This window comes from Garra rufa, chromosome 10 (assembly GCF_049309525.1).
Source record: "Garra rufa chromosome 10, GarRuf1.0, whole genome shotgun sequence".
Lineage (NCBI taxonomy): Eukaryota > Metazoa > Chordata > Actinopteri > Cypriniformes > Cyprinidae > Garra > Garra rufa.
Genome location: NC_133370.1, coordinates 2,222,867 through 2,248,689, shown reverse-complemented (window position 1 = coordinate 2,248,689; position 25,823 = coordinate 2,222,867). Strand labels below are relative to the sequence as shown.

The window sequence follows — 25,823 nt, the reverse complement described above, 5'->3', positions numbered from 1 at the left end:
CGAGCTGAAACCGAGACACGAGCCTCGTCTGGTGGATATCTGTGATCTAAATGTTCAAAGTTTCATCTCTGAGCTTCATAAACCTCATTGTGAATCTGGGCAGTGCTTCTGAAGTGATACAAAATCTGCAGCTTTTAGTCAATTTTAAATTCATTTGTGGTTCTAATCAAACACACAATACCAATACTAGTGCATTTTATATTATGCTATTTTTTAAAACCAGTTGCAAACATATTTTCGCATTAAGGCGAGACACTGCAGGTGAATAGGGTAAAAAAACAAAAAACTAATAGTCATCACCTTACTTACCCAGTTGATTTATTACACTGATAATTGCAAACATTTATTGTATTACAAGTTTTTTTTAAATGTTAGATTTAAATATGCAAATGAAGCATTATTTAATGAAATATGTGCTAATTTGAAGTCCATAGAAAGGACATTAGATGTGAGTAAAGTGTCTACTTTTAAGGTTTCAAATAAGATTTTGGAGAATAAAATGTTAAAATTTGGTTGAAATAATGTTACATTGTCATTCAGTGCAACATAATATATGTAAAATTTCAAACTACATGCTTACTCTGACTTGTACATATTAAAATAAATAAAAGAATATATATAGATATTTAATTTTGTCCTCAGAAAAACAAAAACAAAAATGTAATTAAATTAAACAGAAAACTTTTTAATATTTTTTGGAAAAATAAGAGTTTAAAGCAGTATTACACTTATTGTTTTTATGCTTAAAGCCTTTTTCGTCTTTGACTCTCTAATATTTACAGTAATATTAGAGTATTGTGAACTTTGATTACAAACAAATTATAATATCAATAGCATCAATAACATTTGTTTATTTGTTTAAAATTTAGCACTATATCAGCTACCACGACTATATTCATGGAGAAAAACAAGTAAAAAAAAAAAAAAATAGAAAAATTAAATATATAAATAAATAAACTACATATAAAACAAAGTATATTGTTAATAAAAATGTAAAAATGTATTTTACATTTAAAATATTTTTAAATTAATAATTAACATAGATAAACTGTATATAACAAAGTTTATCATTGTTATAAATTAGAAATATACATAATTTTATTATGAATAATTAAAAAAATAACAATTTAAAGTAGTATTACACTTATTGTTTGTATGCTTAAATAAAATAAAAAAATAAAATGACAATTGTTTCACTGAATGACATTTTAGTGGGTGTCTTCTGTAAATTAGGGAAAAATTAATGATATTTATTTTTTTCCTCAGAAAAACGACAAAAAAATGCAATTACATTAAACAGAAAACATTTTAATATTAAAGTAGTATTACACTTATTAGTTGTATGCTTATAAAATAAAATAAAATAAAATAAAATAAAATAAAATAAAATAAAATAAAATAAAATAAAATAAAATAAAATAAAATTAAATTAAATTAAATTAAATTAAATTAAATGCCTGACAAGATTGTTAAACTGACTGACATTTTAGTGGGTGTCTCTGTAAATTAGATTAAATAAAAAAAACAATTATTTATTTTTTTCCTCAGAAAAACAAAAATGCAATTAAATTAAACAGAAAACTTTTTTTATATTTTTGGGAAAAAATAAAGACAATTTGTATGCTTAATAAAATAGTCCTCAACAAACGCCCTTGATTTATAAAAACAAAACCCAAAACATATTAAAATATTGTTAAATAAACCAAATTAATTATATGTGAATATATTTGAGGCGGTTTTATTTATTAAAATGAAATAAAAGGTCTTTATGAGAGCATTTGATAAATAAAACACCCCAGATATATTCACACACGATTATAAAGCAACAAATGATAAAATAAAATAAAAAACTAAAACTGTGATTTTATCAGTATTTGATCAGCAACTTACAAACCAGTTTTGAGTAGCGTCCGAAGACTGTTATATATTCACATCACACCGACTGAAGCTCACACACACACACTCCACACTTCAAAAGAATCTGAAACAAAATAGTATTTTCTTTTTACATCTCTCTCCTCCAAAGTGTGGAAATGACGGTTAGCGTGTTTTAGAGGAGCACAAAGCTGGAAAACATGAGATGTTCAAATATGAAGCAGATGATATCTGACATAAAAGCAGACGCGGAGGTGATCCGGCCATTGATTGAGGGTGGGAGAGCTTTGACTTTGTGAGAAGCGGAGGATGGAGGCAAGTTGCTGAAATGATCGATCGGGGCTTTAATAATTGATAAGCGGGAGGGGAGGGAGACGTGGAGCTGCGTAACAGACTCGCTTCTTGGTAAGCAAAGTAAAACGTGCCGTGAATACTCACGCAGACACTAACATGGAGGTGACGAACGGCACAATGGATTCAGGAAGAGAAGGGAAGAGGAAAACTGGAGCGAGAATCGCCACGATGGAGACCAGCGGCTCCTTTACATGCTCCACTGATTAACATTTGTGCCTGTCAGCAAATACAAGACACATCTGAAGGTTGAAGATGCTTTTGCATTGTGTTCACACAAAATTATTTATCCTGCAGGCATGCATTTGATTAATAAATCCAGCACAAATATATTCACATATGGTTCAATAAATAATATTAAACACACTAAATAAATATATTTAGGGTGGTTTTATTAAATAAAATGCTAAATAAAAAAAATAAACAAATGTGACCAATAAAACGTTCCCAAAAACATTCACATATCATTCAATAAATGTGATTATATACACTAAATAAATATATTTAGGGTGGTTTTATTAAATAAAATGTTAAATTTTAAAATAAAAAAAGTGATTAATAAAACCATTCCCAAATTATTCACATAGCATTAAATACAATTAAATAAACTGTCCTTACAAGAGCATTTGATTAATAAAAAAAACACCACTAATGATATTCAGAAATTATTAAATAAATTTGATAAATCATGAGAATATATTTGGGGTAGGTTTATTAAATGAAATAAAATAAAATGTCCTCATAAGAGCACTGTATAAATAAAACCACCCCCAAAATATCCACATATCATTCAATAAGTGTGATTAAATACACTAAATAAATATAGTTAGGGTGGTTTTATTAAATAAAAATATTACATTTTAAAATTGAAAATTAAGAAACAAAAAGTGATTAATAAAATGATGCCAAAAATATTCACATATTATTCAATAAATGTGATTAAATACACTAAATAAATATGGTTAGGGTGGTTTTATTAAATAAAATATTACATTTTAAAATTGAAAATTAAGAAACAAAAAGTGATTAATAAAATGATGCCAAAAATATTCACATTTTATTCAATAAATGTGATTAAATACACTAAATAAATTTATTTAGGGTAGTTTGATAAAATAAAGTTAAAATTTAAATTTTAAAATTAAAAAGAAAAATGTGATTAATAAAACCTCCCCAAAAATATTCACCTACACTGTAAAAAAAAAAATCAACAAAACAATTTGTTGAGTCAACTTAAAATAATTTGTTACCCTGCTGCCTTAGATATTTGAGTTGATTCAACTTAAAATTTTAAGTTTTCATTTAGTGCAACTTAACATTACAAGTTGACTAAACTTTTTTGAGTAGACTGAACTTACAATTTTAAGGCAGCCAGGTAACAAATTATTTTAAGTTGACTCAACAAATTGTTTTTTACAGTGTATCATTCAATAAATGTGATTAAATACACAAAATAAATATATTTAGGGTGGTTTTATTAAATAAAATGTTAAATTAAAAAAAAAAAAAAAAATGTGACTAATAAAACCTCCCAAAAAATATTCAGCTATCATTAAATAAATGTGATGAAATACACTAAATAAATATATTTAGGGTGGTTTTATTAAATAAAATAAAAATGTATAATTAAAAAATGCACGCATGCATCTGATTAATAAAACCACTCCCAAAATAATCACATAGCATTAAATAAAATTAAATACAGCGTCCTTATAAGAGCATTTGATTAATAAAAATACCACTAATGATATTCAGATATCATTAAATAAATTTGATCAATCATGTGAATATATTTGGGGTAGATTAAAATTAAATAAAATTTCCTCATAAAAGCATTAATAGAAACACCCCAAAAATATTCACATATCATTAAATAAATATTATTAAATACACTAAATAAATATATTTGGGGTGGTTTTATTAAATGAAATGTAAAATGTTATTAACAAAACCACCTGAAAATTATTCACATAGCATTAAAATAAAATTAAATACAGTGTCCTCATAAGAGCATCTGATTAATAAAAACACCACTAATATATATTTAGGTAATTAAATAAATTTGATAAAACATGTAAATATATTTGGAGTAGGTTTATTAAATAAAATGTCATCATAAGAGCATAGTATTATTAAAAACACCCCAAAATATTCACATATAATTAAATAGTTTTGGTAAATCATGTGTGAAAACATCTGAGGTGGTTTTATTAAACAAGATTAAATAAAATGTCATCATAAAAGCATTGTATTAATAAAAACACCCCCAAAAATATTCACATATCTTTAAATAATTCTGTTAAATCATGTGTGAAAACATTTGAGGTGGTTTAATAAAATAAAATAAAATAAAATAAACTGTCCACATAAGTGCATCTGATTAATAAAAATGCTACTAATGTATTCAGATATCATTAAATTAATTTTATAAATCATGTGAATATATTTGGGGTAGGTTTATTAAATAAAATTTAATAAAATTTCCTCATAAGAAAAAAAAACACCCTCCAAATATTTTTGTATATATTTAGGTAATTAAATAAATTTGATAAATCATGTGAATATATTTGGGATGGGTATTATATAATCATAAAATTAAATAAAATGTCATTAAAAGAGCATGCTATTAATAAAACCAGACCAAATAAATTCACACATCATTCAATAAATCTGATTAAAAACACTAAATAAATATATTTAGGGTGGTTTTATTAAATAAAATGTTACATTTTAACATTTCGAATTAAAAAACAAAAAGTGATTAATAAAACCACCCCAAAAATATTCACATAGCATTAAAATAAAATTAAATACATATCTTGTGTCCTCATAAGAGCATTGTATAAATAAAAACACCCCAATAATATTCACATATCATTAAATAAATCTGATAAATCATAAATGTTTTTATTACATAAAATTAAAATAAAATATCATAAGAATAAAATAAAAAACATCACCAAAGTATCCAGATATCATTAAATAAATTTTATAAATAAATGTAAATATATGTGGGGTAAGTTTATTAAATATAATTAAATACATTTATTAATTCTTAATGAATTTAATTAATAAAACCACCTCAAAAATATTCACATAGCATTAAATAAAATAAACTGTCCACATAAGCGCATCTGAGTAATAAAAACACCACTAATATCAGATATCATTAAATAAATTTGATAATTCATGTGAATATATTTGAGGTGGTTTTATTAAACAACATTAAATAAAATATCCTCATAAATGCAAATGATTAATAGAAACCATTCTAAATATATTTGCATATCTTTAAATAAATTAGATTCAATCATATCAAAATCAAATGTGAATATATTTGAGGCGGGTTTAAAAAAAAAAAAATTAAACAAAATGTCCACATATGAGCATTTGATTCACAAAAACACCTCAAAATATTCACATGATTAAATTAAATTACTCAAATAAAATTAAATAAAAAGTGCTGGCAAGCTGGTAAATGTGCTCAATAAATAAAACCACCCCAAATATATTTCATATTTATTCAGTTTTAACAAAACCATACAAATATATTCACATATGATTAGATCAAATGAAATAAAATGTCCCCCTAAGAGTACAAAGTGCAGGGTTCCAGGGTTTAAAATCTAAAATCTAATATTAACCTAGAAATGGACAAAGTTTTGGGATTGTGAGAGTGTCACTGATCATGTGACTCTTTACACAAATTGTGAGATTTCCTACTGAAGTTCAAGATGCTCTTGTGATCGTCGCAAATCGTGTTGGAGAACATGGACATTAGGTTTTGTTTGCTGCTGTCATTAAATCAAACAATACAGATACACACCAAATTTTGAGATGTTCTCAAATGCATTTTATCAGATGCATTTCTACTGTTTCCAGAAATGTAGTCCCATTGTCCAGGCGTGTGTGTTAAAGGTGAAAACACACAGGTGTGAAAGTGTGCGTGAACATACGGCTTTTGTTTGCATGTTTAAACGTGTCTACCTGTGCATATGCAGGAGAGCTGTGGCGTGTACGTGTGAGATTGGGTTATAGAGTGCGTCTGCGCTACACATTGTTAAGGCTTATCTGACTTGCGCTGAATCTGTATTGATTTCCTTTCCCCTGCTTGCTCCTGCATCTCTGGGGCTCTCGCCAGCAGCAGCAGCCGCAGCCAGCCGTGCAACAAACACACACACAAACACAAACACACACACACACACACAAAGTCACGCAGACCCCCCTCTCTGCAACACCACCAGCTTTCCCATCAACAGATCTGTCTCTGAAACACACACAAACACATGCACAAATTCACACAAACATGCACACAAACACATGCACAAACATGCACACAAACACATGCACAAATACACACAAACATGGCACACAAACACATGCACAAACACACACACGCACAAATACACATGCACACAAACACAAACACACACACACACACACACACACACACACACACACACACACACACACACACACACACGGATGACAGTCTGTGCAAGATGAAGACCATACTAACACAAGTGCATTCAGAATAGTACTATTTCAGCAGTACAGCATAAGCATTTTATGTACAGTATGCAAATTTGAGCATCTATATCTCTGTTTTATCTTAATACTTTTTTATAAACGTACAAATTGTAATTTTTACTCTTATTTACATTGCATTTTTCATATTTTTGTTATTTTACTCTTATATTGTTTACTTCTAATTTAATTATTTTAAGCACAATTAACTTCAAGTAATATTTGGAAAAAAAAGAACTCATTTCATTTAGTAAATTTGACTTAATCTTGTTTAATATTTTTTGCATTTTTATTTATTTATTTTTATATTGTTTACATCTAATTCATTTACTTAAAGCACAATTAACTTTTAGTAATATTTGAAAAAAAAATGAACTCATTTCATTTAGTAAATTTGACTTTTTTTTAAAAAACTTTAGTATTTTTTGCATTTTGAATTTGTTTTGGCATTTTATTCTTATATTGTTTACTTCTAACTTATTTATTTTAAGCATAATTAACTTCAAGAAATGTTATTTAAATGAGTAATATTAACTAATTTCATTTAGCAAATTTGTCTACATTTGCAGTTCATACTTCTGGTGTTTAGAGCACAGAAAATTATGAATAAAAGATGAATAAATAAGCTTTGCATTGGTGTATGGTTTGTTAGGATAGGATAATATTTGGCTGTGATACAACTAAAAAAATAAGATAGAGAAAATCGCCTTTAAAGCTGGCTAAATGAAGTTTTTAGCAATGCATATTACCAATCAAAAATTAAGTTTTGATAAATTTGCGGTAGGAAATTTACAAAATGTCGTCATGGAACATGATATTCTCTTAATATCCTAATGATTTTTGGCATAAAAGAAAGAAAAAACAAACAAACAAAAAAAACGATAATTTTGACCCATGCAATGTATTTTGGCTATTGCTACAAATATACCCGTACTACTTATGACTGGTTTTGTGGTCCAGGGTCACATATTTATATTTATTTATTTTAGTTTTTAATCTTAGTATCTAATACTTTTGTAACTTAGCACCTTATTTAGATTTCTTTGTTGTTGTTGTTGTGTTATTCCTAAATTGCGTACTTCTAATTCATTTAAGTACAATGAACTCAATTCATGTAGTAAATTTGACAGTGTTATAGTGTACAGTTCATGCTACATTTACATTTACAGTTCATACTTCTGGTTTATTCATCGAATATGAGTTTAGCACATTGCATTTTGGGATAAAGTATTATATTTTGTGATATACCGTAACATTTTTGCATACTGGTATTCATACTATATATTGTAAAAATAGTAGGACTACTGCAAATGAATGCACAGCAAGAAAATCTGAAATCTAAGGGCGCAAAAAAATCAAAATATTGAGAAAAATCACCTTTGAAGTAGTCCAAATGAAATTCTTATAGCAATGCATATTAAAGTCAAGAATCTGGGTGTGATTCTGGAGTCAGACCTCAGTTTCAGTAGCCATGTCAAAGCAGTAACTAAATCAGCATACTACCATCTCAAAAACATTGCAAGAATTAGATGTTTTGTTTCCCGTCAAGATTTGGAGAAACTTGTTCATGCCTTTATCAGCAGCAGGGTGGACTATTGTAATGGTCTCCTCACTGGCCTTCCCAAGAAGACCATTAGACAGCTGCAGCTCATACAGAACGCTGCTGCCAGGATTCTGACTAGAACCAGAAAATCAGAGCATATCACACCAGTCCTCAGGTCCTTACACTGGCTACCAGTTATGTTTAGGATAGATTTTAAAGTACTTCTACTCGTTTATAAAGCACTCAATGGCCTGGGACCTACATACATTGCAGATATGCTCACTTTATACAAACCTAACAGACAACTCAGATCACTAGGATCGAGTCAGTTAGTAATATCAAGAGTTCACACAAAACAAGGGGAATCCGCTTTTAGCTATTATGCCGCCCGCAGTTGGAATCAGCTTCCAGAAGAGATCAGATGTGCTAATACATTAGCCACATTTAAATGCAGACTCAAAACTCACCTGTTTAGTTGTGCATTTATTGAATGAGCACTGTGCTACGTCCAAACAGATTGCATTATTTTATGTATAATCATTTTACTGTGCAAATTAATTTTAAAATCAATTTTTCTGTTTTTTATTGTTGTTATTGTTAACCATTCCTACTGTTTTTAATTAATTTAAATCAATTTTAAAATCATTTAAAATGTTCTTCTGTTTGTGTGATTATTATTTTAAATTTTTATGACTATGATTTTATGCTATTCCTCTTATGTACAGCACTTTGAATTACCATTGTGTATGAAATGTGCTATATAAATAAACTTGCCTTGCCTTGCCTTGCCTAAATAAAAATAATCAAAAAAATAAGTTTTAATATATTTACAGTAGGAAATTTACAAAATATCTTCATGTGACATGATCTTTACTTTAATGATTTTTGGCATAAAAGAAAAATGTATAATTCTGATAATAATTGATAATAGCTTGTATCTTATTTTCATTTTAATTTTTGTTATTTGTTTTTCTTCTTATATGTGACCCTGGACCACAAAACCTTAAGTAGCAAAAAATACATTGGGTCAAATTTTTTTTTTTTTTTTTAATGCCAAAAATCATTAGGATATTAAGTAAAGATCATGTTCGATGAAGATATTTAGTAAATTTCCTACTGATTAGTTGATTAGTAATATGCATTGCTAAGAACTTCATTTGGACAACTTTGAAGACAATTTTCTCAATTTTTAGATTTTTTGCACCCTCAGATTCCAGATTTTCAAATAGATGCATCTCGGCCAAATACTATCCTATCCTAACAAACCATACACCAATGGAAAGCTTATTCTTTCAAATGTTGTATAAATCTAAAAATAAATTGACACTTATGACTGGTCTTGTGGGCCAGGGTCATCTATTGTATGTTTCTAATTAATTGTTTTCCGTATATACTTTGGCAATACTGTACATCAAACTCTCTCACTGGGGCTATACCTTTTTAAAAGGTACTAATATGTAACATTTTAGTTGTAAGTAAAATGCACACTTTAGGTCTAAATAAGGTACAAAAGTGTCCCTTTTAATAAGGCAGTGCATCAGTGACAAGCTTTTTGTACCTTTATTTCTGAGAGTGTACAGTATGCAAACATAATTATGCTAATAAATTACTTTAAATTGCGATTTAATATCTGGATGGCCTACTGCATATGCCAAAACGTGCATTAAATAAACTGAGCACACTGCGACGGAGCATATATTTATTGTTGCATAACGCATTCTGTTCTGCAAACTGTTTACTGGCATTTCTGTGCAGAAAACAGGCTTCATTTATTTATTTTTCTCATATTGTATATTTCTAAGTATTTTCTTTTAAGCACAATTAACTTCAAGTAATGTGTGTACCTGCACCACAAAACCAGTCTTAAGTAGCACAGTTATTTTTGTAGCAATCGCCAAAATACATTGCATGGGTCAAAATGATCAATTTTACTTTTATGCCAAAAATTATTAGGATATTAAGTAAAGATCATGTTCCATGAAGATATTTTGTAAGTTTCCTACCGTACATATATCAAAATGCAATTTTTGATTAGTGATATGCATTGATAAGAACTTCATTTGGACAACTTTAAAGGTGATTTTCTCAATATTATAGATGTTTTTCACCCTCAGATTCCAGATTTTTTTAAATACAAACACTCCCACCCCTCTGCCATTGGCTGGACAATCAGATAGCCCCGCCCCCAAAACCTGACTGACAGGAACTCAAACAAACAGGTTAATGTTCTAAAAGCATCACTCTTCAGACAAACAACTAAAGCAAACAACACATTTCAGCTTGAAATTAACATATTGTAATACAGAAATTATTATTTTTTTAATTTGAATAGGACATTTTTCATTTTAATTTTAAGTTTTAATAGGACATATCTATGAGTCTCATATTTTCTTTTACCATTACAAAATCATGGATCAGTACAGATATATAATATGCATTAGACACCAGCAATGCAAACCTTTTATACACATACTTTTTTTACAGTTTGGGAATGCAGCTAACCCCAAATGCAAGCTAAATTTGACAAATGTTTTTTTGAGGTCATTCAGTTTTAAAAGCATTTTAAAAAACAATCTAATAGTGATGCAAATAATGCAAATTATGTTTGCATACTCTAAAAATGCCAGATTAGTTTGATAAACAGTCTGTGGTACGTAATTATTCAGATGTGTGTGCAGAAAACAAGAAACACACTCCAGAATAGCACGCGCACATAAAACACAGGGTTAATTTAAGATCTGCAAATGATGGTTTGCTCTTGCAATGACTTCTTGGCTTTCAGATCAATCAAACTGTCTATGAATGGCGTTTAATTGAGCTGCTGGGGATGGATCTGGTCTGTCAGATGTTTGTCCACTGAGAAATTGATTTTGGAGACCAGTTAGGAAAGCCGCAAGACAAAGACGAACTCATCCTGACCTGGACGAAGGGAAAACCTCACTCATATTAGACTAAACTCTCTCGCTGTTTACCGTAGTTCATACATTTCAGTATTTTCTGATTATTATAATCAGAGTGGTTATAAAGGGCATACCTATAAAGTGGTTTTAATGTGGTTTAATATAAATGTGATTAAGCATTGCATACGTTTACATTCCTTCAGTCCATTAAGGCTAAAATAAAATTAGAATCTGCATATTTTCCTTTTCTTGTTTTAAGAAAATATGAACATCCACATTAAGACTTAATAAAATCTCAGTCTTAAATATAGTTCAGCCTAAGCCATCTGAAGGAATAAAATCAGATTATTTCGATTTAAAGCATCATATTATATCTCTGACTTTTTTTGGATAATGCATTTACTTAACAGATGTTTCTCATATTAGAAGCAATAAAGTATGTTTCTACATGTTATTGATTTGCAGAGTGTACAACAGTGGCTTATTTATTTATTTATAATTCATTTTTAAAACAATAACTAAAAGAAAGACAATCAAACACACACACACACACACGCAGATGAGTTACTGAGGTCAAAACTCCGTTTCAGTCGCGTTTAAGACGCATGCACCGAAATAAATTCTCGACATAATTTTATTTCTTTTATTTTTTTTTAGGAAAAGCGATGTTCGATTTTGATAAATGTAGCCAGTTTCGTATAAATTTGACACGAATCAATATTGTGCAAGTTGCATAAACACAAAGAAAATATTGACCACTGTCTGGCTGCATTCGTAAGTGCTATTTAATACATCTAAAACAAGCATTAAAAAATTAAATCGTCTTAAATGCTTGAGACTAAAGGCATTCTTTGTTTAAAAATATAGATGATCTGTATGCATATTTAATAATTAGAACAGTATGTTATTTTATTAACTGGTTAACATTAAATATTATAGTAATTCTCTTTTTTTAAATGTTTGTAATTTCTGTAATCGGCCTACCATTTTACAGAAAGGCGCTTATTTATTTACCGAGACTTTTTTTTTTTTTTACTGTTGCTTTAATTTAATTTAATTTAATACAGCCTAATTCTTTATTTGCTCATTGTATGTGCTGATACTATCAATCTTTATTAATTAACGCACAATTCACTAATAAATGAATGTTTATAGACGTGCAGATCGTTTTAAAACTCAAATGTTTTAATACGACTATGAAAAATGATTATAAATATTTGTTGACAACGAAAAGTTTACATACATTTTCATTTGTGCAACAGGCAGAAAAACGAAAACAGATTTGTGTCGCGTGTGTAGGCTATATCACGATATAATGTTAAACACACACACATAAATAAAAATCGAATAAAAGGATCAGCTTTAACCTTTATTGCTGTATTGTTGTCAAACGCTCAGTGTATCGATGAACATTGACATCCTCTCAAAATCATCACCGCTTCATTTCGCTCACACTAAACTCTAAGCTAAAAAAAAATTAAGGGATTCTACAGGAATTTAATATTTTATAAGGCCTATAATTTGCAACCAAACCAAATAATATCCTAGTGGATGAAGTGGGCCTACATTTAGGCTACAATTCAGAATTTAAGTTACGTGGAATCTTAGTTCCATGGTTTTTCAAATAATAATAATAATAATAATAATAATAATAATAATAATAATAATAATAATAATAATAATAACTGCCATTTTTGATCCAAAAAAAATGCTTCGGTGATATCTTGAGCAGCAGAGATGAACCGCATTGATTAAATATTGCCAATCTATAAACTCGCAGCAGCATCATGTAATGGGTGTGTATTGTTGATCTGGTTTGTGTTGACTGGGTTTTGATTGACATGACTGTTTCTCGCCAGCAGTAGCCCGGCCCGCGCGGGAGAGGGTTCGTTTCACCGCACCCAAAAACAGAACCGCCCCGCTCAAGCCATCGATCCCGAGCCGAGCTGTTAGCGGCCTGGTGCGGTTAGTTATCGATCCCGCCCCCCGCTCTCTCCGCCACGCCCACACGCACACAGACCACACCCACCTCAGCAGACAGCATGTTCACATTATGCACAATAACTGTAATGCTCATTTAATTGACCATTCGAGGTTTTTACGGTAATTTAAGAATGCATTTTTTTTTTAATCAGGTTAGAGGCTATTTTGAATTTTGGCAACTTTGGCTTATATGTATTGATTAAAATGTACAATCTAGCCTAATATAATGATCTGATCCATTATAATCCAAGTTTTATTAAAAAGCAAACCAACTTTTTTGCATTATTCTTTTGAACACCGGCATCCTCACAATTTTACACATAAACGACTAGAGGTCAAAGCAAAAAAACACTAAAAAGCCTGTTTAGAAAAATAATGTTTTAAAGTTAAATGGTTGAGCAATAGAATACGAGATTGCACTGAATAGATTACACTCTTCTTGATGAATATTGATTATGGCAACTCTCATATTCGCATAAAAACTGAAATATGAACTCAGAACAGAGTAAATATAAATAAAAGGAGCTAAACTGCAGCAGTTCATATCCATCCATCTGAGTGATAAGATATCAATATCAGCGCTTACCATTGGATTACAAAACTAAACAGACGCTGCCCATTAAAATGTCATCTGCAAACATCACACACACACACACACACACACTTCCCGTATTGAATGTCTTTTCTGTGATTATGCGGATTCTTTCACATGAGCTACGGTCAATACGAATCATTTCACTTGTTTTATCAATGCGAGTTTGCATTAATGTCACAGACAAACCTCAATGTGCACGTGCTGTCTGACAAATCTTTATTCTAATTCTGATGCAGTTGAGGCTAAAATAAGAATCTGATTTATTGCAACTGGCATTGGTTAAAAAACAAAAATATTCAGCAAATTATGGCTGTATTAAGGGGCAACTCCCACACACTGCACTGTATATTATTATTATTGAGCTGGAGATGCGGCGTTATGAAGGCTGGCACGGCGCTGCTGTGTGACCTATATAGGCTATTAAATACATGCTACGTGAAAAGGTTTAAAAGCAAAGGTCAATCGATTCCTAGACTATTAATTTGTATGAAAAATGATTAAAAATGAAGCAACTGGATGCGGTTGTCATAATAAGTGACAATAAAAGGCTTTATATACGGTTTAAAAGACTTATTGTAACTCACTCGGACCTGGAGGAGAGTTCATTCCCTTGCATTTATACACTCTTATAAATAAAGGTGCTTTAAAAGGTTCTTCACCTTTTTCAAAGGTTCTTTAAAGAACCATCTCTTTCTTACCTTCTTATAATTTGAAGAACCTACTGTGAAACAAAATCTTAAAGGTTCTATAGACAAAGAAGCACCTTTATTTTTTAGAGTGTACATATTATTTACGCAACCTGATTCGATTCGGTTAATTGTGTATATAGTCTAGAGAGCAAACGTTATTTGCATCATTTCTTGGCCTGAAAGATAAAATGCATCGTTCTCCAATAAATGTCTCAAATAGGCCTAAAGAAAAAAAATCTCGATCGTTTACAGCTAGTTTACCTTCGTCCTTAACAGATAACTATTAAACATTCTCTGGTACAGCACGCATTTCTCTTTTTGAGCCTTATAGATCAGCATTTTGTGTTCTGAACCTGGTTTCTGGCAATTATGGTTTGCCCACATTCATGCATTGCATTCATTCGCTAATGTTCCACCCTTGAGATCTGAATAAACTGTGCGTGAAATTATACAAAGTGAGTGTTGGCCGTTTTCCCAGTGTTATAGGTATATGCATTGAGTTTGTGTTTCCACATAGGCCTAAGTAAGAGAAAGTTGTGTCTACTCGCCCATTGCAGTCTTCTGTTTTCCACAGAGGCACTCTAAAGTAGGCTAATCCGCCTATGCGCAATATATAAAGTCTTCGAAAGCCAGACAACAGCTTTGTTTGAGGGAAAGACAAGTCCTTCACATTTTCCGCTTGAAGACCCACCTGTACTATTCAAAATGGCGGCTTTAGACACGCCAGTGACAACAAACATTATTGGTTCTTTTATGCATCATGTGGCGACGCAACCTAAACGCAAGCAACGCAGAATCATTTGCCTACTATTTTGAACACACACTTGCTCTGGCAATGCTTCTTGTATTTTTTTATGGTCATATCTATGCATTTGCATTGTGCATTTTAATATGTCTACTGAATTTTGATTCTTGAAACTATCAGGATATTATTATCAAATTTTATTTTTATCTTTAAGAGCAAATTCTGAGTGCAACCGGATTTTCAAATGTTAGGCTATTATTATGGCTGTTTTTAAATGCATAAATAAAGCAAGCAAGAAAAACTACTCTCGGTTGGACTGTATAGTAAATGTAGTCGGTGTTTTGAACAGATCTGCTGGTTGAATGTTTTAGAAGATCGCTCTCTTAAAGTGCGTCTAATGCGCCAGGCAGAATGTGCGTCTTTCTTCTTTCTGTCTGCGCTCTGCTGTTGCCCTAAAAGCTGCAATGATCGATTTTCCTCTGTTTTCTCTTGCGCACGTGGTCCAGTAATCAGGGCCCCTTCCCGGGCGATCGATCCGTATTGATCCCTCGAGCCCTGTGCTCGCCCACTCGCGGGGAGGCGCGAGAGCGCGTGACATCGGGAGGCGGATGGTGGGAAAGAGCCGAAATGATGCTCGATACAGAAACAGGAGACAATCGGACAAAAGAGCTCTCAATATGGGTCAGAGAGAAGCTTTAGTCGTCATTCTCCATCATTTAAGCGTTAGTCACCTCTCCAGCAAAGACAAAGACAGCTGTGATATTCTTAAGAATTAAAATACAGCTGCTTCAGTTTTGATAATTTGATATGACTAGATGAATAAAGATAGATGCATGCATGACCTGCTGTACAGTCAGTATCTGAGTGATTCTGCATGTTCGTGTGTGTGTGTGGTGGTATATGAATATGATGGATGAGTGAGCTGCAGCTTTAGACGGCAGCAGTAAACAGATTTGACTGTGTAGGGTACATCGATTGGCTCATGGCTCTCTGTAATTAGACATACAGCGCTCGGCCTGGCATCAGCCTCCTCAGCACAATCTCACTGGGGGAACCCTCACCGCAAGAGTGTGTGTATGTGTGTGCATTTGCAAGAGTGAGAGAAATACGGACGTATGCAAGAGAAGGAATCTTAGAATTATACAGTATGCAACAGAGAGGGATGTTCTGTGCATTAGCGGACGATTAGGTTTGTTTTAATGAATGAGAACAGGCAGGACTGTTAAATGCTGACATAATGATTTTGTTGCACAGACAGATTGTTACTAAAAGCGGAAAGTGCTTAGGCTTTGGCATATCGTCGGCCAGTGTTTGATGGAGTCAGCTGTGAGCGCGAACACATGAATGTAAATCCTCTGGATGACTCCAAACCGCTCGCAGAGGCAGAGTGGATTTTGCCTGAGGGTTCTCAAACATGAGTCCCACAGGATAAACACTGAAAACACACACGCACACACAATCTCTGAATTTATTGGTTTGGGCTTCACTACTTCAAATAATATTGGTCAAGTACTCTATATGTCAAATGCACATTAGACCTGCAAAATGCATGCACTCTTAAAAATTTATTGACACTGATGCTTCCATGAGGGACTTTTAACATTTACGGAAACTCTAAAGATTCTTTAGATTTGGTTAAAATGTTATTTACACTGAAAGGTTCTTTGGGGTACCCCAAATAGTTCTTTTGAAACCCACCTTTGGAAGATTTGTTTTTAAGAGTGTAACATAGATTTCAATATCTGAAATGTGTTTTATTTCTTGTACATTGCACATTTGTGACCCTGGACAACAAAACCAGTCATAAGGTTACATTTTACAAAACTGAGATGTATACATCATATGAAAGCTCAATAAATAAGCTTTCTTTTGATGTATGGTTTGTTAGGATAGGACAATATTTGGCCGAGATATGTCTATTTGAATATCTGGAATCTGAGGATGCAAAAAAATCAAAATACTGAGAAAATCACCTTTAAAGTTCTCCAAATTAAGTTCTTAACAATGCATTTTACTAATCAAAAATTACATTTTGATATATTTACAGTAGGAATTTTACAAAAAATCTTCATGGAACATGATCTTTACTTAATTTCCTAATGATTTTTGGCATAAAAAAAAAATCTAAAATTTTGAACCATGCAATGTATTTTTGGCTATTGCTACAAATATACCCCAGCGACTTAAGACTGGTTTTGTGGTCCAAGGTCACATTTGGGCATTTCTGGGAACAGTATTCATGCAATATACTTAAAAAATTCAAGAGTAGTATGTTATGCAATTCTGAACAAATCAGTATTAGTGGAAAGATTGAGAAGAGAATAATATCACTTCTTGTGCATTATGTCATCTAAAGTGGCAGTTCTATTGTTTCGGGGTTTGTAAGCTCAGAGAAATAAATTGTTTAGATGAACAAAAAATATTTTTTTTAATATATCAACATTTATACACAAAAGGGATCATTCTCAAAATGTTTTTCCAGTTATGGTCTTTAAATATGTTCTCACAATGTTTGTACAAAAATATTATCTAAGACATATTTTTTTAAATCTTAAAAGCTTGTCTAACATTTTTTTTGTTATTACTTGTTTCAGAACATTTAGAGAACATTCAAAAGTAACCTTAACATAATGTTTGCAAAATGATAAAATGAAACGTTCCCTTAGCATTCAAATATCCAAAGCGAAACAACTCCAAACATTTTAAAACATTTAATAATATTAATAGAATGTTTGTTTAAAGTTTTCTGGTCTTTAATAATGTTCTCAAAACATTAGCTCGAAAACGTTATTCATACATTGCTTATATAGAACTTTTTCTTCTACCTTCATCTAATGTTTTTTAAATGTTACTACTCATTTCAAAAAGTCCAGGGAACTTACAAAAGTAACATTCCTATATTGTTTGCAATATTGTTTATATATCATCCCATATTGTTTATAAAATTTGTAGCATGCAATTCTGAACCAATGAGTGTTCTATAAATAGTGGACAGACTCAAATGATGTCACTTCCTCTTCATAATATTATCTAAAATGGCAGTTCTATTGTTTCAGGGTTTATTAGCTCAGAGACATAAACTGTTTAGATAAATAAAAGTGATTTTTTAATATATCAACATTCATACCCAACTAACAGGGAACATTCTGACAAATTTTATAAACAAATGTTCTTACAGTACTGTTAAAATAATGTTTGTTTAAAGTTATCTGGTCTTTAATAATTTTCTCAAAATGTTAACATGAAAACATTATTTACTTGTTTTTTTCTTTAGAATGTTCACAAAAAGTAGTAACATAATTAATAATAGAAGTAAGTAACATTTAACAGTAACATTCTCATAATTGCAAAATGTGACCCTGGACCACAAAAACAGTCATAAGGGTAAATTTTTTTTAAATTGAGAATTATATATAATCTGTAAATAAATAAATAAGCTTTCCATTGATGTATGGTTTGTTAGGACAGGACAATATTTGTTCGAGATACAACCATTTGAAAATCTGGAACCTGAGGGTGCAAAAAAAATCAGAATATTGAGAAAAATCACCTTTGAAGTTTTGAAGATTACTAACCAAAACGTTTTTGATATATATTCATGGTAGGAAATTTACAAAATATCTTAATGGAACATGATCTTAATATCCTAATGATTTTTGGCATAAAAGTATATTTGCTACAAATACCCATGCTACTTGTTCGCTTAACATTCAAATAACCAAGAAAACATTTTTAAAACATTTTGTACTGTTAATAGAATGTTTGCTCTCAGTTCTCTGATCTTTAATAATGTTCTCAAAACATTAGTGCAAAATGTATACATCATTTGTAGGTTTTTTTAAATGTTACTACTTGTTTAAAAATGTTATGTTGTTTGCAATGTTGTTTATATATCCCATATTGTTTATAAAGGCAATGTTCACATAACCAAGAAAACACATTTTAAAACATTTGAAAAAACTGAACGTTTTTAAACATAAAAAAAAAATGGATGGTTTGTGACATTTAAAATTACGGACGTTTTGTGACATTTAAAAAAAAAACTGGACACTTTGTGACATTTAAAAAAAACTGGACGTTTTGCGACATTTTTAAAACTTGATGTTTGCGACATTTAAAAAAACTGGACGTTTTGCGACATTTAAAAAAATGGACGTTTGCGACATTTAAAAAACTGGATGTTTTTTTAAATGCTTGATGTTTGCGACATTTAAAAAACTGGATGTTTTGCGACATTTTTAAAACTTGATGTTTGCGACATTTAAAAAAACTTGATGTTTGCCACATTTAAAAAGCTGGACGTTTTGCAACATTTAAAAAAATTGACGTTTGCGACATTTAAAAAACTGGACGTATTGCGACATTTAAAAAAATGGACGTTTTGCAACATTTAAAAAAATGGACGTTTTGCGACATTTAAAAAAATGGACGTTTTGCGACATTTAAAAAAATTGACGTTTGTGACATTTAAAAAAACTGGATGTTTTTTAAATGTCGCATAACGTCCCGTTTTCAAAATGTCGCAAACGCCAATTTTTTTTAATGTTGCAAAATGTCCATTTTTTAAATGTCGCAATACGTCCAGTTTTTTAAATGTCGCAAACGTCAATTTTTTTAAATGTTGCAAAATGTCCAGCTTTTTAAATGTCGCAAACGTCAATTTTTTAAAATGTCGCAAAGCGGCCAGTTTTTTTAAATGTCGCAAACATCAAGTTTTTTAAATGTCGCAAACATCAAGTTTTAAAAATGTCGCAAAACGTCCAGTTTTTTTAAATGTCGCATAACGTCCCGTTTTCAAAATGTCGCAAACGCCAATTTTTTTAAATGTTGCAAAACTGGAAATTTTGCAGCATTTTAAAACCTGGATGCTTCATGACATTTAAAAAACTGACGTTTCGCAGCATTTGAAAAACTGGACGCTTTGCGACATTTAAAAAAATAGATGTTTTGCGACATTTAAAAAAAATGGACGTTTTGCAACATTTTAAAAAATTGGACGTTTCACAACATTTTAAAAACTGGATGTTTTGCAATATTTTAAAATCTGTATGTTTTAAATGTTCAGAGAACTTAAAATGTTTTTAATAATAATTTTTACAATATGTAACATTATTTATTTAAACTATTTAAAATTAAAATATTTGTGTTACCTAGGTATGAATTGATATAGTGTGAAAAGATGGTGTTAGATTTTTTAAATACTATTTCCAAGTAGTTATATGCATATACTGCTTTAAAACAGTTTTTTATCCACTAAGTTTGCAATCAATTTTGAACACTATTGAATGTCTTCTGGTTTCACGGTTATCAGCTTTATACTGGTTGCATGATTGTACGGACGTTTAATTCATGTATTTTCACTCCTCCCTTTGTCTGTGTCTCCTCCTGGCAGCCTGCAAGAGAAAAGAACAGGAACAGCACAAAGACAGAAACATGGTGCCCAAGAAGCAGCGTCTGGTCTTCACCGACCTGCAGCGGCGAACGCTCATCGCCATCTTCAAGGAGAACAAGCGTCCCAGCAAAGAGATGCAGATCACCATCTCGCAGCAGCTGGGCCTGGAGCTCTCCACGGTCAGCAACTTCTTCATGAACGCGCGCCGCCGCTGCGTGGACCGCTGGCAGGACGAGCACGCGGCCAGTCCCGGTCAGCCCGGCACCTCGGCGACCACTTTCTCCAAGGCTTGAGCGTCCCGGACGCGGACGGCACCGAAAGACCCGTGCCAGAAGTACCAGCTCAAACGCCTGGCCAACAGCTGATGATGATCTACGGCGCCCATCAAACCTCACAAACCTCTTCCGGGCACGGCGGATGTGGATGATCTCATTTGTCGAATCAAACGTATTCCGGGCTTTTAGTTTGTTAGTACGTGTATTTCTTTCTCATCGTGGATTTTTTGGTCATTCCCCCACCTGTGCTTGATATTTGAGCTAAAACATCTCTCTCATCTCAGTCTCCGGATTAGCCAAGCAGAATTTTCTCTCTCTCATAGAGCAGCGGAAAGAAGGAAAAGAAGGCAATACGTATTTTAGCACACAACCCTTGGTTCTTTGACCTTTGACCTGTCCTTGACTCATCAGGATATTTATAAAACATGTATCTAGATATTCATATCGCTTTAGTTTGAGTAGCTTCTCGAATCACGCCAGATATTTTCAGGTGTCTCGCCGTCTCAGTCTGTACTTTCACTGCCAGTGTGGCGCCTTGTTCGTGCTTCAGCACAATGATAAAGGGATGCAAAGAATCAATCAGTCCTCTGTATTTGCCCCTAAAGAATCATTTTACCGTAGGGGTTTTACAGAGAGCTTCATCTGCACAGAGCAACGGCGCCACCTCCTGGAAAACTCTACAAAATCATGCTTTGTTTGCTGCAGGACATGCTGCCTTCAAGTCAGGGCTGATATACAATCAGCTTTATTTATTATTAGTTTTTTATTTTTTGTATTTTGTATTTAATTTAAATTATATATATATATATATTTTTTTTTTTGTAAATTTGTAAATTATTATTTTTTTAAATATATAGATGTCTAGGTAGTTTTTATTAATTTTATTTCAGTTTATTTTAGTATCATTGAAAAGCTATATTAAATCTTTTTTGTCAATTTTTTCTAAATATATAGATGTCTAGGTTTTCGTCATTTTAATTAGTTTGTTTTTAATGTATATATCGTGTTTTTTTATTTTAGAATTTCAAAATATTTTTTTTTAATTTTGTTGCTTTTGTCATTTTTAGTTTTATTTTCAACATCTTTATAGGTTTTATTACTTTTTATTACAGTTAATTATAACAACAAATGTACTAAGCCAGAAAAATACAAAGGAAACCAAATGATACAACCATAACAATCCCAACTAATCAACACAAAACAAAGAAAAGAAAAAAACAAGAAGTGAAAAATTTAACTCTTTTTTTGTATTTCTTTTTCTAAAAATTTAGATGTCTAGGTAGTTTTAATTCATTTTATTTCAGTGTTATTGATAAACTATTATAGTTTTTATTCAAATTTTGAATTTCCTGCTTTCATTTTACTTCTGGTTAGTTTTAACAATTTTGTTGTGTTTTGGTCATTTTTATTAGTTTGTTTTTAATGTATATGTCGTGTTTTTGTTTTTTCATTTTATTTTAGAATTTTTAAATATTTTTGTTTTAATTTTGTTGTTTTTGTCAACATCTATATGGATTTTATTAATCTTTATTTCAGTTAAGGATCATAACAATGCATCAAGTCAAATAAGAATGACACAATTTAGCATTTTCCCATTATTTTCATTGCGATTTCCCAAATGGACTTGAAGGCAGCATGAATCTGTCCTGCGCAGGTTGTCAGATGTCAGGATTTTCATCATCCATGAGCTTTTTTCCATTCATTTATGTCTTATACCCAAAGGTATTTTCCGTTACCAAAGATGAAACAATCAGTATCCAAGCGGAGAGTAAAAGCTGTTCGATTATTTTTCTCCAGTTTGTGGAGACCTGCAGCTTCTAGTGGCCAAACCTAAAGGTAAAATGTCACTGTATGATAATTGAGTGCCAACGACAGATGCCTTAACGATAATCATAGAGGATGTTCGCGTCTGCGAGCCGACCACCCCAAAGACTCCCTTCCTTTCCCACGAGTCTGTGCGGGAGAATCCGACAAATCATGCAAAATCGTTCCCACAGGAGCTGAAAAACACTCATCCGTTGTTCGCTCCATTTACCAAAACGTACTGGAAATGAAACTGTAAATATTATGCTCTATCTTTCCTCCTTGTTTTCTCTCTCTCTCTCTCTGTTCCTCTATAATAACGATGCGGGTAAAAATAGTTACATAGACACAAAGTTTGTATTAAACGTCTGGACTCTTTGTGCTCTGTTGTGCATAAACTAAGTGTAAAGAAGCACCTTGTGACGACGAGAAACGAAGAAAAAAAGGAGCGTTGTGTATAACGAACATTTGTGGAGAAATGGACTCCTGGACTCTGAACTCTCAGAGCTGTAGAGATGGATATTGTTTCTTTGTTTATCAATCCAAAAGGTTCCGGCTGGTGAAAAAAAGCCCTTCTCGACGAGTTCGCCAGGTGACGGTCATCCTTTGCTTACTTCCTGTCTCGCTGTCCGGACAGGTAAGACAGCAGATGTCTGTAGCATTTTCAAAGAAAGCATTGCCCATTTCAGAGCCGTGACCAGGGCGAAGAGCGAGTTTTTTTCTTAAACGGTGTCATTGCAAACTCTGATGTGAAGCAAAAATGTGAAAAAAGCGAACATACACCTCGTTTGTAGTGAGAATCAATGTGGCTACCTCACAGAAACACAGTGGTGTGTGTGATACAGCCACTGATACCAAAGATTCTTCTTCAGCCTGCCAGTTTAACCATCATCTTCATCCTCATCATCCTCACCCGCCTGTTGCTCACAAACACACACGTACACCAATGTGATTTAGTGTAGCCACACATTTTCCTCTTAAACACACAAACACATTTGCGTAGCTATCCAAATGGGGACATACAGGAATAGTAGAAACAAAAACGAAAATTTGCTAAGTTGGTTTCTTCATCAGTTTATTCCATCATTTGCTCACCAATGGATCCTTTGCAGTGAATGGGTGCCGTCAGAACTGCTGATAAAAACAACACAATAATCCACAAGTAATCCACACCACTCCAGTCCATCAGTTAACATCTTGAGAAGACAAAAGAAACAAATCCATCACTAAGACGGTCACAGTTTTTAACTAAAATATGAGTCTATTAGTATATGAAATAATCCATAATAACACTTCCTCCAGTGGAAAAAGTCTTAATCAGGAGAGAAATCTGAACAGATCAAGCTCAGTTTACAACAGCTTTAAACAAATATGTTTGGATGGATTTTGATGTGAGAGACAACAGGAGATGGATTTTTATGGTCTCAAAAAACTCTTAAACTCTTTGCTTCACTTTGCAATAGAAGAAACTGTTGGCTAAATGGTTCCATAAAGAACCTTTAACAATTTTCAAAGGTGAAAATTTCTTTGTGGCAAAAGAAGGTTCTTCATACTATAAACAGGTTAAAAACCTTTGACTGAATAATTCTTTATGGAAGCAAAAATTATTCTTCTATTGCATGGCTGTTATTTTATGTGTTATTTTATTTATATTTTTTATATAAATTTTATGTTTTTTAACATTTTTATTTTACTTTTATATATACATTTTATGTGTGATTTTTATATAATAATTATTTTATTTTTATAAATACATTTTGTTATTTTTATAATTTTTATTTTACTTTAATTTTATCTGTGCTCTTTCATTTCAACTTATTTATCTGTGCTTATTTTTTTACATCTACATTTTATGCTATTTTTCGTTCATTTTTATTTTACATTTATGTATACATTTGATCTGTTTTTTATCATTTTTATTTTACTTTTACATATATATATATTTTATGTGTTATTTTTAGATAATTTTTTATATTGTGTTATTTTTTGATAATTTGCACTTCACCTCTATTTTTTGTTCTTATTTATTTTAATTTTAGATATACATTTTATGTGTTTCCTTTTTTATACAAGTCTTATCTTTTTTTATCATTTTTATTTTTAGCTCTTAACTCTCACTGTCTCCTCAGTTTAACGTCTTAATGATGGATTTGTTACAGCTTCTTAAAACATTAATTGATGGACTGGAGTGGTTTGGATTACTTGTAAATTATTGTGATGTTTTTATCAGCAGTTTGTACTCTTATTCTAATGGCACCCATTCACTTCAGAGGATCTGTTGGTAAGCAAGTGATGCAATGCGACCTTTCTCCAAATCTGATGAAGAAACAAAATCATCCTAATCTCGGATGGCTTACATTATAAGCAAATCTTCATTTTTAGATGAACTATTCTTTTGATTAAAACTCAAACTCACAATTTTGTCTCCAAACTAAGCTAAACACACAAACACACACTCACACACAAACACAGAGTAGTCAGACTGCATTATGCCACGGTGAAGGAAGTGGCAACTATGCAGGACAAGTTGAGTGCCTTTTTCCTTCAACCACGGGTGGAATTGCTCTGGACACACTCGCAAAAACACACACACATACACTCACACACACTTACACACATTTTTTAAAACATATTTTTTGCATAGCTGCATATTTTGCATAAAATATGGACTCGTTTCCATTCTGATAAAAAAGCACTTTGTTTTTTTAAACGAAAGTAGTTGTTTTTCTATTTGCTGCATTTACTTATGTGTATTTATTTCTCTATGAAGTGTGCAGGAGTCACAGACGAGCAGTTAGAGATGCTTAACATGTGGCGCTACTGTAAACGTGCGCCGACGCCTCTGGATTCACATGCGCACACACTTCCAACAGAGCTATTTTTGTGTAATTTACAGTATTCTGGAAGTGTGTGCTTGTGATAATCATGTAAAACCGAGGTATATACCTGCACTGTCGGTGGTCGTCCAATCATCGGTCATACTCACAGACATTCGACCAATCAAATCGCCAGGTCGGCGATCCGACCAATCACGTCATTTCACGCTGGCAGGCACGTGTTGACAATGAGAAATTCTGATATACCTCAAACACTTGTAATGTAAAGGTAATCTGATGAAACAATAACGATGATAGTAGAAGATAAT

The 25,823-nt window shown here is 31.7% G+C and overlaps 1 protein-coding gene across 1 annotated transcript in view; it reads left to right on the top strand.

The window, feature by feature from the left end:
* The window catches only part of onecut3b (one cut homeobox 3b), a 36,217-nt gene extending 15,324 nt beyond the window's left edge, over nt 1-20,893 (top strand). The window contains exon 2 of the mRNA XM_073849797.1: nt 20,601-20,893. Within this exon, the coding sequence (XP_073705898.1) occupies nt 20,601-20,893 (293 nt within the window). The remainder of the gene's footprint in view (nt 1-20,600) is intronic.
* The last annotated feature ends 4,930 nt before the right edge of the window (nt 20,894-25,823 follow it).